This window comes from Octodon degus, unplaced genomic scaffold (genome assembly GCF_000260255.1).
Source record: "Octodon degus isolate 3935 unplaced genomic scaffold, OctDeg1.0 scaffold00009, whole genome shotgun sequence".
NCBI classification, from domain to species: Eukaryota; Metazoa; Chordata; class Mammalia; order Rodentia; family Octodontidae; genus Octodon; species Octodon degus.
In genome coordinates this window covers 30,927,738-30,946,895 of record NW_004524585.1, presented here as the reverse complement: position 1 = coordinate 30,946,895, position 19,158 = coordinate 30,927,738, and the positions used below count along the sequence as shown (strand labels likewise).

General features: G+C 39.9%; 1 protein-coding gene across 1 annotated transcript in view; it reads right to left on the bottom strand.

The window, feature by feature from the left end:
* Positions 1-19,158, bottom strand: part of LOC111814390 (uncharacterized protein KIAA0825-like) — an 82,746-nt gene that overhangs the window by 31,023 nt on the left and 32,565 nt on the right. Inside the window, exon 5 of the mRNA XM_023707686.1 lies at positions 15,897-16,036. Coding sequence (XP_023563454.1) covers positions 15,897-16,036 — 140 coding nt within the window. The remainder of the gene's footprint in view (positions 1-15,896; positions 16,037-19,158) is intronic.

The window sequence follows — 19,158 nt, the reverse complement described above, 5'->3', positions numbered from 1 at the left end:
ATCTTTTTATTTGTATGTTTCTTTCCTTTAAAAATTATAAACATTTATTCTCAGATTTTTAAAATGTATTTAGGAGAGGGTCTACAGGGTCTCGGTCTCACTATGTACATCAGGCTTGTAGTGATTCTCCTGTTTTCAGCCTCCCAAGCACTGGGATTGCAGGCATGCACCACCACGCCCAGTCTCAGTCACCATCTGAGCATGCCCCTGGGATGGGGCCAGTTGAACCCGGGCTGCTGTGCTCTGCATAAGCAGGGGCTTTAGTCTGCGAGCTATCTGGCGAGCCCATCAGATCATTTTTAAAAATTCAAAAACAAAACTGTGTCATGAGAGAAACCACATTTGCAATGTTCTTGTAATTGTGCTGTCAATTCTACAAAAAATTTAATAATCTGCAAATAAACACATGATGCTATCATTTCAGAATAAGATTTCTCTCTTAATTAGTTCCTTGATAAAACTGTATAAGGAATTTCACAAAACTAGGGCCATTTTAATACATTTTTCAATCCTTCTCTGACTCCACTGTGGTTTCTTTAAAGATAAGCATTTAGTGAGATGGGTTGAAAGGTAAAATAATCATATGTTATTTTCTCTAAATAAGACATCATTACAACAAGCAAAGCTATTTATTGAGTTAATGATAATATCAATTCACCTTGTGCATTTTAAATATATTTGTTGTGGTTTGTATCTAGGTGTCCCACCCAGGCCTAATGCAGCCATTGAGGTGGCTTCTAGACTTTGTGATTAATTCATGATCTAAGGCTGGGAGTATAGGTCTGAGTACTGCTGGGATTATCTGCCCATCCTGGGGAAGACAACAGAAGGAGAGGAGAGAGGTTTGCCTCTGCCGATTCTGCCACTGCTCCTCCCTTTCGTCTTTGCTTTGTGCTGTTTTCTACCGCTATGAATTGGTTGCTCTCTGCCGTGTGCCTCTCTGCCTTGGAGCCAGCTGAGTATGGACTGAAACCTCCACAGACTGTGAGCTAAATAAACCTTTCCTTCCTTCATTTTGGGTGTTGGCTATTTGGCCCCAGCAACAAGAGAACAATAACCAAGATACACTGAGTAGAGATAACAGAGAGCCTTGGAATGAGTCCACTTATTATTCTTGTTCATTTGGAAGCCCATCAGCCTTCTGTTTCTTTTCCATAATGTCATTTCTGGGATTTGGCTTTAATGATGCAGAGGAGATCATGATTCTCTAAAAACAAAAATCTGGCACCAAAGATTTTATGCAAGAAAGCATATATTAGCTTTGCTTCACAATAGCTTCTTCCTTATCATCATCATTATTATTTTCATTTATGTATTTGGTATAGGGTCTCACTATGCAGATTGGACTCGTGGTGATGCCCGTTTTCAGCCTCCTCCGCTCTGGCATTACAGGCGCACACTACTATGCCTGGACTTTGGCTCAGTACGCCTGGGGCTGGGGCTGGCGTGCCAGCAGCTACTTCAAACAAGATACTTTTCTTCGGCCCGCTATTCCTGCCCCGTGGCCTCCCTTGCCGCTGCCCTCTCCTGTGGCACCCTACGCCACTTCCTCCAGTTTACTTAGTGTGGACAAAGCTGGCTGCATGACTTAAGGTGTGCACACAGCTGAGGCATGCTGCATCACAGCCCGACGCCTGTCCACACTGTCACTGCAGGATGGGCAGGTGGCTGATGAGAAACTTCTGCAGGATTTTTGCTGGAATCCTTGGTAAAGCAGTGTCTCCTTTTACTAGGTTTTCTGAGCTGGGAGAAAGTGAGCTGAAAGTTGCTGGTGCCATTTTGGAAAGAGCTTGACTAAGAATAAACGTGATTCAGTAAGAAGCAGAAACAAGAGCTGGAGAGATGGCTGCTCAGGAGATGACAATGTAGGAGGGTTCCACTACTCCTACTGATCTCAGTTAGCTGAGCTTATAGATTTCTCTTTTTGGTTAAACCAGGTTAATTTGTCTTTTTTCACTTGAACTTTGTAATTGTAATCTATGATCAGATGTAAAAAATTAAATAGCAAATATTTCCAATATAGGAGCCCATAATTTCATCTTTTTATCCAAATACACTCTGCAGTTCTACCTTCTTCTTTCTCCAATTCATATTCTATACAATGATCAGTTATCCTTTGAGTTATACTCCTATGGAAGCCTGTCCATGACTTCTCTTGGCTCAAAATCCCTTAGCCTAATTATCAGGAATTTCCACAGTCTTTTTCAAATTATGTTCTGGGGCTGGGATAATAGCTCAGCAGTCTAAGCAACTGCCTGATGAGTGCAAAGACCCAGGTTTGATCCCTGGTACCACATGCCATGCCAGACCTAGAGCCCTGAGTGTGCTCTGCTGGCCACCGAAACCAGGTGTGGTGGTGCACACCCGGAATCCCAGCTCTGGGAAGGCAGAGACCAGAGGTTCACTGCAAGTGTGAGCTGTGTGGTGAGACCTTGTACCAGATAAATAAATAAAAATAAAAAGATTTAAAAAACAAAATTATGCTCTGAGCCCCAGACATCTACACCACCCAGAAGGGTGCATTTGTTGTTTCTTTTAAATGTGCCTCGACTGGAGATATAGCTCACTGGCACAGTCCCTGTCTAGCAAGCACAAGACCCTCAGTTCGATTCAAGGTACTAAGTATTTAAAAAGTAAAAAGTAAATGTCCCCTCTTGTCTCTGCCTGTCTCTGTTTCTTTGTCTCTGTGTCTCTAACCTATGCACACAAAAAGTCACTCTAGGACATTCTCCTCCAATAAAATTCTCATGATTTAAGCTATTAAATAACTGATTGACTGCTTAGGAGGTGACAGACATTGCATTACATACTACAACCTTCACCATCCTGGGATTCACTGACTGTGCGCATATGCATGTTTGCTGGGGAAGGAGGTGGTAAGGAAACAATCATTACAGAAATTTAGGAATAAGCAGAGTGACCATACATCCTGATTTCTCTGGAGCAGCCCTGGCTTATGTCTGTTGTCCTGGCGTAAGAAGTACTGCATCCTTTTCACTCTTAAAAGTGTCTGTAATAGCTTTCTCTTGCTGGGCATAATAAGCAAAATATAAATGAGAAGGGGTTTCATTGAGCTCATGTTTTTAGGGGACATAGTCTATGTTCAGCTGGCTCCAACGCAGCGACATTATGAGAAAAGCTGTTGTGACAAAGACGCTTAGCTTGCTTGGCTCTTGGTGGCCAAGAAGCAGAGCAGGGGAACAGCATCCAAGAAGAAGAGGCCAAGGGCTGCTTATAGCACCCAGGGACACACATCCGTGGCCCACCCAGGCCCACTCAAAACCTGGATCCCCTGGTGGATCCCAAAGTCAACCAAGCTGACACTGCACCCAAACCATCAGTGACTTAGTCTGGATGATTAATGAATTTATCGCCTACCCTAAGTGCTTTAAGTATAAGACATTGTGGAAATAACTTTTTTTTTTTTTCAGGGAACACAGAAATGAGCACATTTCAGGCTAGTCTTTGAGAAGCAGTTTATCAGCACAACAAGGGTGGTATGAGAGTATTTGGAGGAAGATAGAATTAGTTAATGGTGAGAAGACAGGCAGCTTCTAGATGTGTGACTGAGGACAGACTGTGGTGAGACCAGAGGGAAACAAATCAAGATAACTGAGAGAGCATGAATAATCTCAGGCAGGGAGAAGCACACAGGGACAGTGCACACAGGGAAGAGGTGGTGAGAGGAAGAGCTTAATAAAATCATAAATATAAATTCTACCTCTCTGTGTATGTTGAGATACCTCGGTGCAGTTTTACTTTCTCTTTTTCTCCCTCTATTTTCCTTTTGCCTGAGACTGAAAGAGTCTATTTCTGCTTATTTGCCTCAGGGATTGCTACTACTTTCAAAACACAAATAGACTAAAATCAGTTGCCTGCCTAGACTTAAGAAAGAAGAGAAGCTAAATCTACTGAATAGTTATTTGCTTGAACCACATAAAACAGCCATTCCTATAGGCCATAGAAAGCAAAACACTGGCACTACCATGTGATCCTCAGGGGAGTCCCTGTGGGAATAATGCAAGAAGGGATGTTCCCGACAGGTTCTTGGCTTCACTGAAAGTTTCAAACAACCCAGATGCTGCCCTCACAAGACCCAGAGTCAGGATAAAGAGTACACTGCAGTCACCTTGGTGATCAGCTGACCAGGGTTACTAGCCCCCACCCCTCGGGAACTGAGTATCACTTGAAGGGTAAGAGCAGGGTTTGCAAGAATACCTAGGGGTTGTACACTGAGTAGTACAGGCTCAGGATCCCCGTCAGTGTGGCTTGAAGACAGTCCGTGATTTCAATCTCTTGTATCTCTCTGAATTCACGAAGTGGGACTTGGATCAGTTCCATAAAAATGAAGCTGCTACTCCCAAAGGATTTAATGTATGCTCAACGTCCCATAAGTTGCTTTGCATCTCATTTCATCTCTGAAATGTCCTATACAATGGGCACTGTCACTCCAGTTGTACAGATGAGCAAGGTAAGAAGAAGAGAATTTCAGTATCTTGTCCCCAAGTCAAGGAAACAGCAAGTGTGTGCCGGTGCTTCTTGTATGACAGTAGAATCTCAGATCTCTCAAAGTGTGTTCAGAAAACCTTGAAAGCAATGCACTCATTCCAGACCAGGTATTTGGTACCTGGTAATGTACTTTATTATGGTTTAATGTCCTTATTTTGTGCGGCATTCTATGTGTTTACATACGCTATTTAATTATATCCCTAGCAATATTTTATTATATGGCTTTTTATGATTATTTGTTGTACCACTGGGGATTTGAACACAGGGCCTCATTTCTGAGCCATATTGTTATGCATTCCAAGTCCTATTTATTTGTTTATTTCTCCCCGAGACAGAGTCTCACTAAGTTGCTAATTGGCCAAGCTCAAACTTATAATCTTCCTGACTCCAGTTCTCAGAGTGCTAAAATTTCATGTGAAAAACACCATGCCTAGATTATGATGTATATTTTTGTGCCTACTATAGGCTTTAGGTGTCTTCGAACAGAACCTAGAATTCTGCTACCTAATTGATATTATAAAACTAAAGGAGGGGGAAAAAGAAGAAAGTGAGGGAGAAGGAAATAAATCTCTTGAGCATTTTTTGGTTATATTTTGATTGCTCTAGAATTATATTCTGATTGTGAGATTCAAAGCTTTCTTCCCCAGGTCTCATCCTCTACATTATGAATGAACCCCTTTTCACTGGCATTTTTTTTAGCATATGTGCTGTAAAAGCAAACACTTCACCAGCTCCTCTGAAGTCCTCTCTGGTCACGACTTCCTCCTGGCCTGCTCTCAGGGTCTCAGGGTGCCTTTATGGCATGTCTTTTCTGGTAAGCTCTTCCTTTCTGTCACCTGGAATTCAGCCTAGCAAACATTACCTACAAAGGGCCAGATAATAAATATATACTTTCAATTCTGGGAAGCACTGGGTCTTTGCCTCAATGCCTGGACTCTGCTTTTGTAGCACAAACAATATGAACATGAAGACTCAGGATAATTCTGGGAAGAAGTGAGAGTAGGGATATGTGGGCCCTGGCAGCTCTCCTGGAACCATGGGCCTGCCTTCTTCCTGCTTCCAGTCTTAGCCTCAGGTCAGCGAGCCTCTTGTCCTACAATCCCAAAGACTTCTTTTATGAAGACAGCTTCATATGAGCCACCTGCGGCTCTAATTTAGCCCTTTTCTTTCTATAGCGTCCTTTCTTCTCTGTTTCTAACAGTATTAACATGGTTTAGGTTTTCTTTATTTCTTCTTTTAATTCTGTCTGGAAATGACATTAAAGCTAAACTACTCTGACTGACTTCTAAAATCTTCCATAACTACTCACTTTGCTTATCCAGGCTCAGTATTTCTTCTTACTTCCAATATTCAAATTAATTTCTATGTGAAACCATTTGTCCTCTAGCAAGAACTGTCCAGAACAGTGACCTCAGCAGACTGTAGATGTTTCTAAGTTCTATGACCCAGAAACCTGGTGAAACCACACACCTTTGCCAAAGGCTCATTCATAGTGTTTTGCTTTAGCTTTTTAAATTTTCCCATACTATTGGAATATTCTTGGGCTACAATTCTGATATTCTCTTCTTCTTTTTATGAAGACTCAGTTGTCATTTTATTATTTTTACCTGATTCACAAATTAGTTTTGATGAGACTCATATCCCACCAAAATGCAGCACCTTCCCATCTAAGAAAACAAGAGAGGTGGGAAGGCCTCTCTGACCTCCTCCTGGCCTCTTTCCTCTGAAGGAGGCCATGAAAAAATTCTGTGACTTTTCTCTAAAGGAGAGTATAACTAACTCACTCCAGGTGCCCTCCCTGTGCCAGGAGGCAAGTTCTAATCTCTCTAAACACAGAGAAAAACCTGAACAAATAGACCTTGCAAAGTTCCAACTAAGTTATGGCATTAGGTTACATCCCTTTGTTCAATAATGCTTCTAAATAACTGTCCACTCTTCATCAAGCCTAGGAATAAAACACACGTCTCCTTATGTTATGGTTTTTGTGTAGATATTCCCCAAAGCCTCATGTAGTTTTAGATGGGCCTATTTCAGAGGTAGCTAAATTTAGAGTTTGTGACTGATTCATAGTTGAATGCTATAATTAAAGGTGCTGGGATTAAGGGTGAGTGATGGCTAGATCTGTCCAACATTTGGATAGGCATTACCCTAATTCCAGCAGTCTACATAAGGTAAAAGGGGCCAAGAGGGGCTTGTTTTCCCCCCTTTTTGCTCTTGTTGCTTTTGCTGTCTTCTGCTACCATGAATGGTTGCTCATCAATCACACCACCTTGCCTTGGAGCCAGCTAATTATGAATTGAAACCTCTACCAACTATAAGCTAAATAAACTGCTCCCTCTTTAACTTTTGGTGTTGGGTATTTTGTTTCCGTAACTAGAGAAAAGTAACTAAAATAGAATTTGGTACCAGGAATGGGGTTGTTGCTATGACTATACTTAACCATGTGGTTAAAGGACCTTTGGGAATGGCTTGTGGGAAGATATTGAAAAGGTTCAGAGATGCTACCTAAAAAAGCTGAGCTGGAACATCTTAGGTTTTTCAGTATGGAAGATTCTGGTAAGAGCTCAAAAGACCAGAAGGCTGACAGAAATCCTGTCAATAAAATCCAGGTTCATGGGGCCAGCCAGCTTTAGCATTATTCATGTGACACTGGTTTTAGGTGAATGCAGAATGCAAGAGTTGTGGGATTAAGAAGGTCTCCACCCAAATTTCAGAAGAAGGCCTGAGAGCTCAGCAGTGTGCCTCTAAGAAGGAAGTGCAGGAAGCTGTGAGTGTGAAGCCAAAGGTACAGTGGACATCCAGTGGTTTGGAAAAGCCAGAAATGTGGATCATCTAGGAAAAATTATAAGGAAGAAGCAAAGAAGGCCGAAGAGAAAAGCCATGATATATGCAACCACTGGAAGTACCCAGGTGGTGGTTCTTCCCAAACTCTTTGGAGTTCACATCTTGCCATAGACCTCCTGGGATGCTGCACAAGGAACTACAGGACTTAATGTTTGTTCTACTGTATTTTGGACTTTCTGTTATCCCATTCTTTTATATCTTCCTGTTTGTGACTTTTGGAATAAAATGTTTATCTTGTGCCAGTGAATGTTGGAAGTCTTTAATTTTCTTTTCACCTATTCATGGGATTATAGCTAAGAATTTGCCTTACATCTCAGAGGAGAGTTGGGACTTGGACTTTTCACCTTAGGTCTTTGGCAACTCTTACAGATGGACTAAATGTCTTTTGCATAAAGGGATGTGCATGAGTCTTTGGTGGGGGCAGGAGTAGAGTGTAATGCTTTTGTTCTAGATGTGTCCCCAAAGCCTCATGCAGTTTTAGATGGTCCTTTTTCAGAGGTAGATGAATTTAGAGTTTGTAATTTATTCATAGTGCAATTCTGGGATTTAGAGTGCTGGGATTAAGGGTAAGTGACTCTTGGTTCCATTCACTGATTATAAGAATGGTACTACCCTAATTCTAGCAGTTTGGATAAAATAAAAGGGGAAGAAATAGATTTGTTTCTCCCTTTTTGCTCTTGTTGCTTTTGTTGTCTTCTGCTACCATTAACAGTTACCCTATGTACACCACTCAGCCTTCAAACCAACTAATTATGGACTGAAACCTCTATAAACCGTGAACAAAATAAACCTTTCCCTCTTTAACTATAAGTGTCAGGTATTTGGTCTTAGCAAGGAGAGAAAATTCTGCCAGGAAACAAGTTCTAATCACTGCAGGCACAGAGAAAAACCTGATCAAAAAGGCCTTGCTAAATTCCCACTAGGATATGGCCATTAGTTCATACTTCGTTTTCCAATCATGCTTCCATACAGTGTTGTCCACCCTTCATCAAGCTTAGGCATAAAACACACAATTCTCCTTATCTGAATAGGGTCCTCATTTCTGAAGGATCCTATATAATATAGAATTTACATCATATAAATTTGTATCTCTATCTCTTGACAATTTCTCGTTTATTACAGATGACTTGGCCACAAACATTGCAATGTGTGAGGAAATCCATTTTGTTTCCTTTCATACACTACCTTTCTTCCTGATCCAAATACAGTTCTAGCCCTTTTCCTTCTTTCCTCCTGCCTTCTAGACAAGATATTGGCTTTTCTAATAGAAAGTGCTCTAAAAGCATTTTTATGAGGTCTTTAGTAGGGTAAAAGATAAGAATCAATGGGCTTTAGCTCTTCCTCAAACATGTGCTGTTCAAACAAACATCATCCACTTTGCCTCCTTCAATCAATTGTACCCAAGAAGCAACTTCACAATTAGTCCAACATCTAACCCAGGCTGGGACCATCTTATTGTTTGTTGCCCTTGGTAACATGCATCACATGGCTGGCTCTTCTGTCTCCTCACTTGCCTTGACTAAGGAAGGAGTGATTTGTCATTTGAGTGGTGAGCTTCAGGAGATGAACTAGACACTACTGGATCAGGCCATTCTTTCCTCCTTTGAAGTCTGCCTGACTACAGGCATTCGCATTCTGCCCTGATCTCACCCTGGGTAGTCCGGCTTTGCGGAGGCAAAAAGGCCTAGGAGTTTTCAGCTCTGTTGGTGGTTTAGGGAGCGGTATTAGAGGGAAGGGGATTATTTTAATTCTAGAAAGTCACACATTTTAGAGCCACATTCCCTTATATGTTTTTTTTTAACAACTAATAAAGCCATAGTCAAGCTGCTACTTTAAATTTCATCTACTATCTTCTGTCAATATTTTATATATTATAAAAACATATATAAGATGTGAAAACAGATCATCTTTTCAAAAATAGTGAAGGGTCCCTTTCATCACACATACTAATTTAAAATTTGAGGTTAGTGCTCCCAGAGAAGGTCAATGTAAGGCAAACAGCTCAATAAACCTACTCACAGACTGTATTTATTGCTCAAAAAGTTTTATGTCTGTGTGTTACACTACTAGTTTGCTTTCCAAGCCTTGTAAAGTCTTCCTGTACACAAGAATGCTGTTAATTCCAGTCTCTTGCTGACTCACCGTGAGGGGTTTGGTAGCAGTGTTTTTGGGAGAGTGTGCCGTGAGCACAGGGACACGGCATTAGCCAGCTACTAGCAGCACCCCCATCAAAACGGAGACAATTAGACTCAATTTATATAGCTAAAAAGGACAAGAATAGCAAAAGCAGCACATACAAACATATGAAACAAAGATTCAAACCCTACAACACCAGGCCAATGGACGATTGAATAAAGAGATCGAGAATCCCATAAAAATAATTTCAAGGAAACACATTTGAATGTCACAACCTAGTTCACTATGGAAAGTGGCAAAAATAAAATTGAAAGCTGAGCTGAAAATCAGTTTAATGAAATTTCACTTTGTTACATCACAGGTTAACAATAACTATCAGGACCTGGCATTTACTTACAAACTTTCAATTATTCATGGACCTCTCCTACTTATGTCATGGGAGGAAGGCACTTTGTCCCAGCAATGAGAAAAGTGACTTACAGAATGGGGTACAACTGTTGTCTCAAGGATTAGGTCCTTATCTATAAGCCCTGAGAGCCACTTGAGGTTTTTAGCAGGGAGTGACATAATCAAATCTGTATTTGAATAAGTTTACTCTTGCTGATTGATATGGGCTTCCTGATGAGATAGTTTATCAATATTCTTAAATCATATCTCTTTGTAAGCCTATAAGACAAGGACAAACGTTACGTACTCACATTCTCTTCCCTTCTCTAGCCACACTTTGTTCAGTATCCTCACTATTCAAGAAAGCTGTCCAAAGATCCACAGCAGCAGTGGGGCTCCTGTTGGAAATGAACGATCTCAGGCTCCAATCCGTCCTGAACCTGAATCTGCATGGGTTTTATTGTTGTTTCAGCAGTACTAGGGATCAAATTCAGGACACTGCACTTGACAGGCATGCACTTATGCTGCTGAGCTATCTCCCCCACCCCAGAATTTGCAGTTTTAACCAAATCCTTGGGGGACGTGTGTGTACAATTAATAAGCCTTGTTGGATACTCTACTGCTCACCCCAGTGCACCACCACAACCCCAAGGAGACTCCAAGGAGCCTTTATGGCAGCTGTTTCTGGGACTGCAATCTTCTATGGAGCCTGCTGATGTCTCTGGGCTAGCCCAGCATCATTCTTGGACAAGGTCCTGGGTTGAAAATGACTAGGGCAAGAAGAGCACACAAAAAATGCCTCTACTGTACCTAATTAGGTGTTAAATCTAGTGGAAAGAAAAAAAACTTCAAGCAAATCAGAGTCCTGTAGCATAGATGTTACTACAAAAGCAGGGCATGGCCTCAGCATTAGTTGAGCTCAGATTGCCAAGAAGGAGCATATTTTTATTATAGGTCACCTTTGTTAAAGAGGTCAACAAATAGCATTTTGAAACATACACACAGAACATTGTTCTGCCATACTATGCCTTATATTACCTAAGAGCTCAGAAAATGTGACTACAAGACAAGAGAAATCAAACTGATCTATTCATCTTAAGTCAAGTGTGACTTAGTAGTGGTAGCAGACCTTTAGTTAAAATGTTGTCTATACTATTTCTTGGTTGTTTTAAGCATTTTTAAATGTTTTGGGTTTTTTTTAATGTATTTAGTACAGAGTCTACAGAGTCTCAATACACAGATTGGACTCACAGTGATTCTCCTGTTTTCAGCCTCGCAGGTGCTGGGATTACAGGCACGTGCCACCATACCTAGTCTCAATCAGTCTCAGTGCACCCCAGGGGCGGGCTGCTGAGCTATCTGACCAGCCTGTTTTAAGCACTTTTAAACAAGGTTCAAAAGTACAAAATGCACTGCCCAAAGGAACCCCTACCAAGGTTCTGTATCACTCACTGAACTGTGCAGTGCAGCTCCTTGGTGACCATCCTGTGACTGTGTGTGGCATCCACACGGGGTAAGAGTGTAAGCATGTGGAGGCTGGCTCCCCAGATCCAGTGTAGCCTTACCACTAACTAGGTGTGAGGCTTGGATTTCTCTGTGCTTCAGTTTCCTCACCCCTTGAGTGAAGATGGTAGCTGTACTGGTCATGCAGAACTGTTCTAGGGACTGAGTGAACACAGTGAAACCACTTAAAAACAATGTCTGGAACATGTTAAACATTACATATTTGCTGATTTGCTCTTATTATATTGTGGCTGAACAGCACCAGAACCCAACAGGTTTCACTGGGAGTCATTTTCCAGGCAACAGGGAAAGGAAAACATGTTAGTCACACTTGATTCAAATATCATTTAAATTGCTGACACTGACGAAGGATCTGCAAACTGCGGTACAGGGTTACAGGATAAGTCCTGAAGGTACCTGACCGACCTTATCAGATACAAAAGTTACATTTCTTGTTATATAGGTCTTGGTTTATCTTGGTCTTAACCATCCAGTAGAAAAGTATAAAAACGAGATATACAAAGTAAAGTCATATTAATATGCTGAGCTGTGAAAGGCTCAAGTCAACAACTTCTGCAGATAACCCAATACTATTGGGGACTGCTGGACTGTGTTGGATTGTTTTGCTGAATTCACACACCTATAGTATTTAGATGCCAATGGAATACCCATTTCTGACAGGACTAAACAAAAAAAGGGGATACAAAGGAAGGCCATTTTGTATCTGTATATACAGAATATTTAGGATAGATATACAGCTACTTTGTCTTAATTCAATGAGAAGAAAGATTTGTACTAATAGTGTTTGGACAGGATACTCTCTCTGCATCTTGTATTATGGATAACCACTAAGAAGATAACAATGTACAATGTATTAATTATTGAAACTGTCCTATTAATCAGTTTTGAAACTATCTCATTGCTATTTTTCTCAATAAAATAAAATAAATTTAAAAAAATGACTAACAGGAAAGGTCACCTGCTGGCCATTGGGGAATTGCCAAATATTTATCCCTTTGACACCGTATATAAAAGCCTGTGAGACTGAGGGACTCAGCAAGGTAATTAACCAAATGACTCCCCTTAATCTTTAAAGTCAGTACCAAAAATAACATCTTACAGTTTAAAAATCCTAATGAACATTTGTAGTTATGAGGTGTTTTCCCTTTGGAGTCAAGATAGCTTGAGTGAAAATCAACAAACTTTATCGTCACACGTCAGTTGGACTGAACCTGAAGGGTGGTAAAGCCACTTATCATTACAACCACTAAAATCAGTTTAATTTTTATCATTTTAACAATGTTAATCATTTTCTCAAAATGCTGCATATTTTTATAGAAGAGGAATTGATATCCTGGAAAAGCAATGATTCAATGTTGAAGCATGATGCATATAATAGAAATTAAAATTTTACCAAATGTAATTTAGGTTTTCTATTTTTCTGATTGTCAGGAAGTAGAGTCATTCCCTTATGTGTTCAACCGATTATTTTGAAACAAATAAAATTCCAATAAATCATTTTCAAAGGGCACAACCAAAAGCTAAAGACATCACCCTCATTTATGAGATAGTTTTCAACTTTCTATTATATGGTTGTTTATCAAGAAAAACCATACACCTAACAATTAAATAGCTGTTCACTGAACTTTGTTTAAAAATATATAAGAAAATATATATTTACTATCATTGTCCTCTTATTTCTCAGAAAATTCAGCACAAAATTAAATTTTATCAGTTATATAAAAATGCATTCTTTATAAGGAAAATTTCCCCTATAGAAAGCTGATACCTGCGTTGAAAATTAAATTAAAATTTCTAATTCAGAAGGTTTTACCATAATTTTACTTTTCTAAAAGTATGATTAAACTTTTAAGTTGCTAAGTGGTATTCTAAAATACTGTGAGGCTTTTTAGTGACATGAAAAGAAATTTTCTGTAATAGTGTTATAAATTTAGTTCTATGTACACAGTAGTTTCTATCTCAGTATACATGGTAAGATTCCCTGAGTATATTGTTTTTAACCTAAAGTGACAAGAATTCTGCTGGCACCTAATCAACGGTCAATCAATTGATTAGAAAATTCTATGAGTTTATCGTCATGCTATTTGAAGTAGCTAGTAAAATTCAATACAGAAAAATATCAGAGCAACCACAGAGCCTAATAGTCCTTGTAACAAGTGATGGTTATTTGTGTAGGTGAGCTACCAATACACACTGATGAACTCCTTAAATACCATAGCTGAAGTCTCACCCTATGGTACACTTGATGACTGTTCTCTTCAAAGCAGAATCATGTTACATATACCCAAAGGAGTACATTATACTTTTGCTAAGTGGGATTCGTTTCTAAGAAAGCATAATTTCATATTTATGAGAATAATTATTCTTCCTGTGCTTACTGGTTTTATCAGTCTAGTCAAAAGACTTGATCTTAATTGACTTCCCAGGCTGCTCTACATAATTCTATCAATAGTAGACGATTTCTCTTATGGGACTGTGCCTGTGATTTTTAATGATTATATCAGAATAATTCTTTCAGCCATGTCAGATACTATCCATGTCATGCAGCCATCTTTCCTGAAAGCTCAGTGGATAAAATCTATGGCTGCTTACATCCTTTATATAAAGTAGTGTAATGTTTGCCTAGAGCCTATACACATCTTCATATATATATATATATATATATATATATATATATATAATCATCTCTAGATTACTTATAACACCCAGTAACAATGTAAATGTTATGCAAACAATTGCTGTATTTATTGCTTAAAGAATAATGGCAAGAAAAAAAAGCCTGCACATGTTAAATAGAGATGTAATTTTTTCCCAAATACAGTATTTTCCATCTGTAGTTGATTGAATCCATGGATGTGCAATCTGCAGATACAGAAGGCCAACTGTATTTATCTTAAATGTCAGTGTCTTTATTTTTAATATGAAGAAAACAAGTGCATGAAGTTTATGAGACATATGAAAAATCAAATTAGATCATACATGTAAAGTGCCCAGTACCTATTGAGAACCTAAAATGCTCTCACTGGATGAAATGGTTTCCTTGGCTCCAGTTTCAGTTAGGAGGATACAGTTAGGACAGGAAGCCAGAGAAACTGCTTTCAGGTGAACTATGCGAGATTTGAGGTCCAAATAGCATTGCTTGGGGACTGAGGAGCTCCGCTTCAGTACAAGGAGGCCTGGGGCACTCAGTGACCTCTAACACCACAAGATTTCATGGTTTTTGGAGCACCAGGGAAGACACGATACTCACACAAGGGGCACCTGCCCCAGGTGGCTCTTAGAAAACAAATGGAAGGTGTCTAAGAGAGAAGAGTATGAGAAACTGGTCTTAATCAGGTGTGAGAAACCAAAGATGATCAGAAATGACTGGAGCAACTGGGACAGCAGGAGGCTGTGAACTGCACCATGTGTATCAACAGACTGAAAGGGCCTGAGGACATGTGTCTTATTTATGTTCAAATAGAATCCAAAAAAGGCAGAGCTTGTTAAGTGCAAATAAGGAACAGGGTCCTGAGAGGTTCAGGGGAGGAAGAAGTCCATGTGAAATACAGTGTCTGAACACTAAACTGGCCCTTTCAGACTGGTAGAGCCATGTTGTCGGGGTGGTGGGGGAGGTCTTTACAGCCAGAGAGGCTGACCAGTGAGATGCTGAGGGAGTACTGCATGGGCTTAGGGGACAATGAATGGGGGAGGGGTGTATGCAAAGTGTTCTGGGTCAAAGGGTGGAAAACCAATGTGGGATCATATTGAATGGCTAAATAAAGGTCCTGAATTTGGTCCACCAAGTGATAGAGACCTAGAGGAAACGATCTTAATTTGGCAAAACCAAAGGGAAGCTATTGATAAGTTGAGTCTGGATTCAGGTGTGTTATGGAGCAGAAGTGTGTAAGGGTGGGGAAATGGTTAGGTGATTCTTCACAGCTGAAGGAGAGCAGCACAATACATGGGAGCCACATTTACTATGTTCCAAAATGGCATTTACAGGAAGGAAAGGAAATCTAATTCTGTGGTCTTTTATTACTCCTCAGTCTTCATTCACAACTTCCCTGTGCCTCAACAAAGTCCCAGCTTGCTCATTTGAACGCTGCACGAGCACACTCTAAGATTCACCAGCATTTCTGAGGTTGCTGTAATGTGGTCCTTTCCTATCTCTTTCCTCTGTAATTCAGGCTTGTGTTTTGGAAATAAAACTGCCTTTCTCCTAATTTTCTTGGGCATTGCAAACTTTGAATATCGATACATTTCTGTACAACGATGGTTGTAATAAAACAGCATCATACAAAAATACTGTTTCCCATTCACTCAAAATCCCTGAAAAAAATTATTTCAGATCAGTTGGCAAAGCGGCGCAATGGTTGCCTGTTGCTGATCCTATGGATTGTTGGTACAGGCAGTTGGTCTACACCTTGACACCAACATTTGAGTAAGGAAAAAGCTTCCTTCTGGGAGCAATGGTTTGGTTTTCTGTGGACATTCTTGTGACCATAAATACTCACTTGAGCTTTTCAACAAGATTCTTGGTAAAAGTCCGTCACTGCACAGTAGGGTTTCCAGAAGCAGATTCCAGTTGCAGCCCGGCTGGGACAAGAGCAGTTTCAATTGGCCCTCCGCTTTCAGCCCTCCAGTGGATGGAGTCCTTTCAAAATGCAAGATAAAGATGGGGTAATGAAGTTAATTTATCTATGAAATTAATTGCCTTAAAGTACAAATGTAACGCTAACTCTGCTAAATGTCAATTCCTCCCAGATTACTCTGAAAATGCTTTCATGCTTCCTTACTTTAAGGTTGATCAGGGAAGGAATTACATTTAATCTGAACTAGCTAAAAGCAAATTAACATTTGGTGGCCTGCCAAACTTAAAACTGATACAAAATAACTATGCCTATATTTCACAGAACCATGTCTATTTTAGCTTCATGGAGAGAAGAAAAATCACTTATGAATTTACTTCACATGTGTTCATTTGTTCATTCACCAAACGCAAGACTGTCTACCATGTGCTATTAACTCTCTTTTGATTCATGGAAAAAAGTTCCAAGGGTTTTGGCTACTTCACAATTTTCCATGTACAGTGATGAGTGGTGAAAGGAATTCAAAATTCCTGCCAAGATTCCACTGTAATCTAATTATTTAATAGGTAATGCCTTAACCCAACATGTGATTATCAGAATTGCTACTACCAGCAGTCATCTTCCTGCCTACCTGGGCAATCATCTCATCAAGAAAAAGAATTTCAAGATAAATAATTGCCTTACAAAACTATCATCAGTGTTGAACAGAAAACTGAAATCAAATACCCCATATCACCACTGTCATGTACCAATGTATTGGCAGGAAATGAGAGTAAAGCAGGAATTACAAACTGATAAAATTATTTTCTTTTTCCTTTTAACATCTCACAGCTTTGATTGTCTAAAGGTCACAAGATGGGAAATTAATTTGCAGCAACAACAAAGACAGAAAATGGTCAACCACTCAGTGGTGGTCACAGTCGCAAGGATTGGGGATTGGAATGGCACTGGGAAGGTGAGATGTGACTGAGCGACGCAGAGATATGAACAGGACACTGCACGTTTCAAGCAGAGCAAAAACTATCACGGACAAAGCCCATTTGCAGCATTGTCTTTAGGGGATGACAATGATCAAAGAACAAATCATCCAGATACCACCACCATCTAGATCTCTTGTTTTCAGAGATTAACCCAGACCCAGGGCATCAGCATCACCTGAGAACCCACAGAAATGCAGACTCTCAAGCCTCATCCCATCAGAAATCATGGCCATACGTTCCAGAACTGTGCTTTAGGGTCTCTGTATGCTAAGAACATACTGGTGTAGGCAGTGCTTTCTGGAAAACACAGGATAAGCAGAACTAGATAGCACTCTCTTTCTGTTGCCCTGACTTTGTATCCAGATCGGCCTTGCTGCTACCTACGATGAATGCCAAATTCACGTTAAAACCTAATCCTAATGTGATGGTATATCTGGAGATGGTGAGGAGCTAACTGTGTGAAGACAGTGGAGCCCTATGAAGGGGATTAGTGTCCTTACAAGAACAAGCCAGAGAGCCAGTTTGCCCTTTTTCTACCATGAGGACACAAGAAGTTGGCTGTTGGCAAGCTGGAAAAAGATCCTCACCAGACCCAAACTATGCTGGTACCCCTAATATTGGGCTGCCAGCCTTCCAGAACTGTCAAAAGGAAATGTCTTTTATTGAAACCACTAGCCTATGATATATCTGTTACAGTAGGCTGGTCTAATTAACACACCATCTATCCAACAGATGTCTGTGATCCATTACCTTAATCTTACACAATCTTTGGCTGTAAGCAAAATTCCCAATCTCCCTGAGAGACAATGGCCTTTATTCTGAATTATAGGACTCATGCAAACACAAATATTTCAGCCTTTTAAAATTTAATTAAAACTGTTTCCCTCCAATCAGATTTTTGGACCTCCTGTAAAGGCATACCACTGAACTAAGCACATTTAAAGGGTGCACAAATATTAACTGATTGACTTGCCTTTTCATAAACGGGTAGGGACCCTTTTTTAAATAGATACTTTGCTGAATGGCTATTTTTTTAATAAGAAGATTTACAGATATAAAATGAAGAAGCAAAGAAAGGGGAAAGGAAGAAAGGGAAAATGGAGAAAAATGCAAGCCAGCTCTAAAATGAAGAAGCATGTTCCTCTTGGTTTGGCATTAAAAACGTTCCACAACCTTATGATTCATAAAATCCCTCAGCCTGTGCCTGAATCTTGGACCAACTCTATCTTCTCTCATGAAGCTCTGAGAAAAGAAGAGTCAGGACAATGCCCTGAATGCTGGGTGCACAGTGTCAGGTAGAGAAACTTTTGCCTGGGTGGGTGGTGAAGAGAGAAGAGGAACCAACTTAATACTTAACATGAAGGAATCCACCACTATTTCAGAGCATCCCAGGACAATGACTTTTCCAGACTACCCTAGCTTTTGCAGGGCTTTCAAATATTATACCAAAAAAATTGAAAATACTAATCTTTGCTTCCATACTAAACCCCAAGTGATGACTTATGGAAGATCCCATGGTGTGTAATAGCCAGTTGAAAAGTGGTTGGTATTCAGTTTATGAAAATGGACTTGCCTTTTGAACACTTTTTATCTACATATGAGGATCAAATAGAGTGCTGATGTAGACACAACTCATGGGAATACGCAGGGATAGAGCTATGAGAGGAAGCCAGAAGGAATCAAAACTCAGACTACAGAGGGCTATGCCGTACAAAGCTGAGGATTTTGAACCTGTTAAAATGTGCAAGAGAGGAGGAGTTTCACGATCTGGTTGTGGAGAATGGATTGGAGGTGGTTAGTGTTTTCTTTCAGTCCTTTACTCATGTAATAAAATAATTCTGAATATCACTTCACTTCATTATATTGGAATACCTGGTTATAAATAAAATCTTATTTAGCAGATGGGAAGGTGTTTGTTGAAACATACCTCAATTCGTGGATCTTTCAATTTATCACAATTTTGAAATGTACAGTAGAATGACTCACTATGAGGAAAAATAAAATAGTACAAACATTTCTTAATCACTGAGCTCTGGGTAATAAACGCATTGAGGAGTCTGTTTTGAGCATATGGAAAAGCATATGTTCTCCCATCCTCTGAGCTGGTGGAGCTGAGAATGTGAGATTAGGCTCAAAAATGACAGAAAGGGAAATATATATATATATATATATATATATATATATATATATATAGTGTGTGTGTGTGT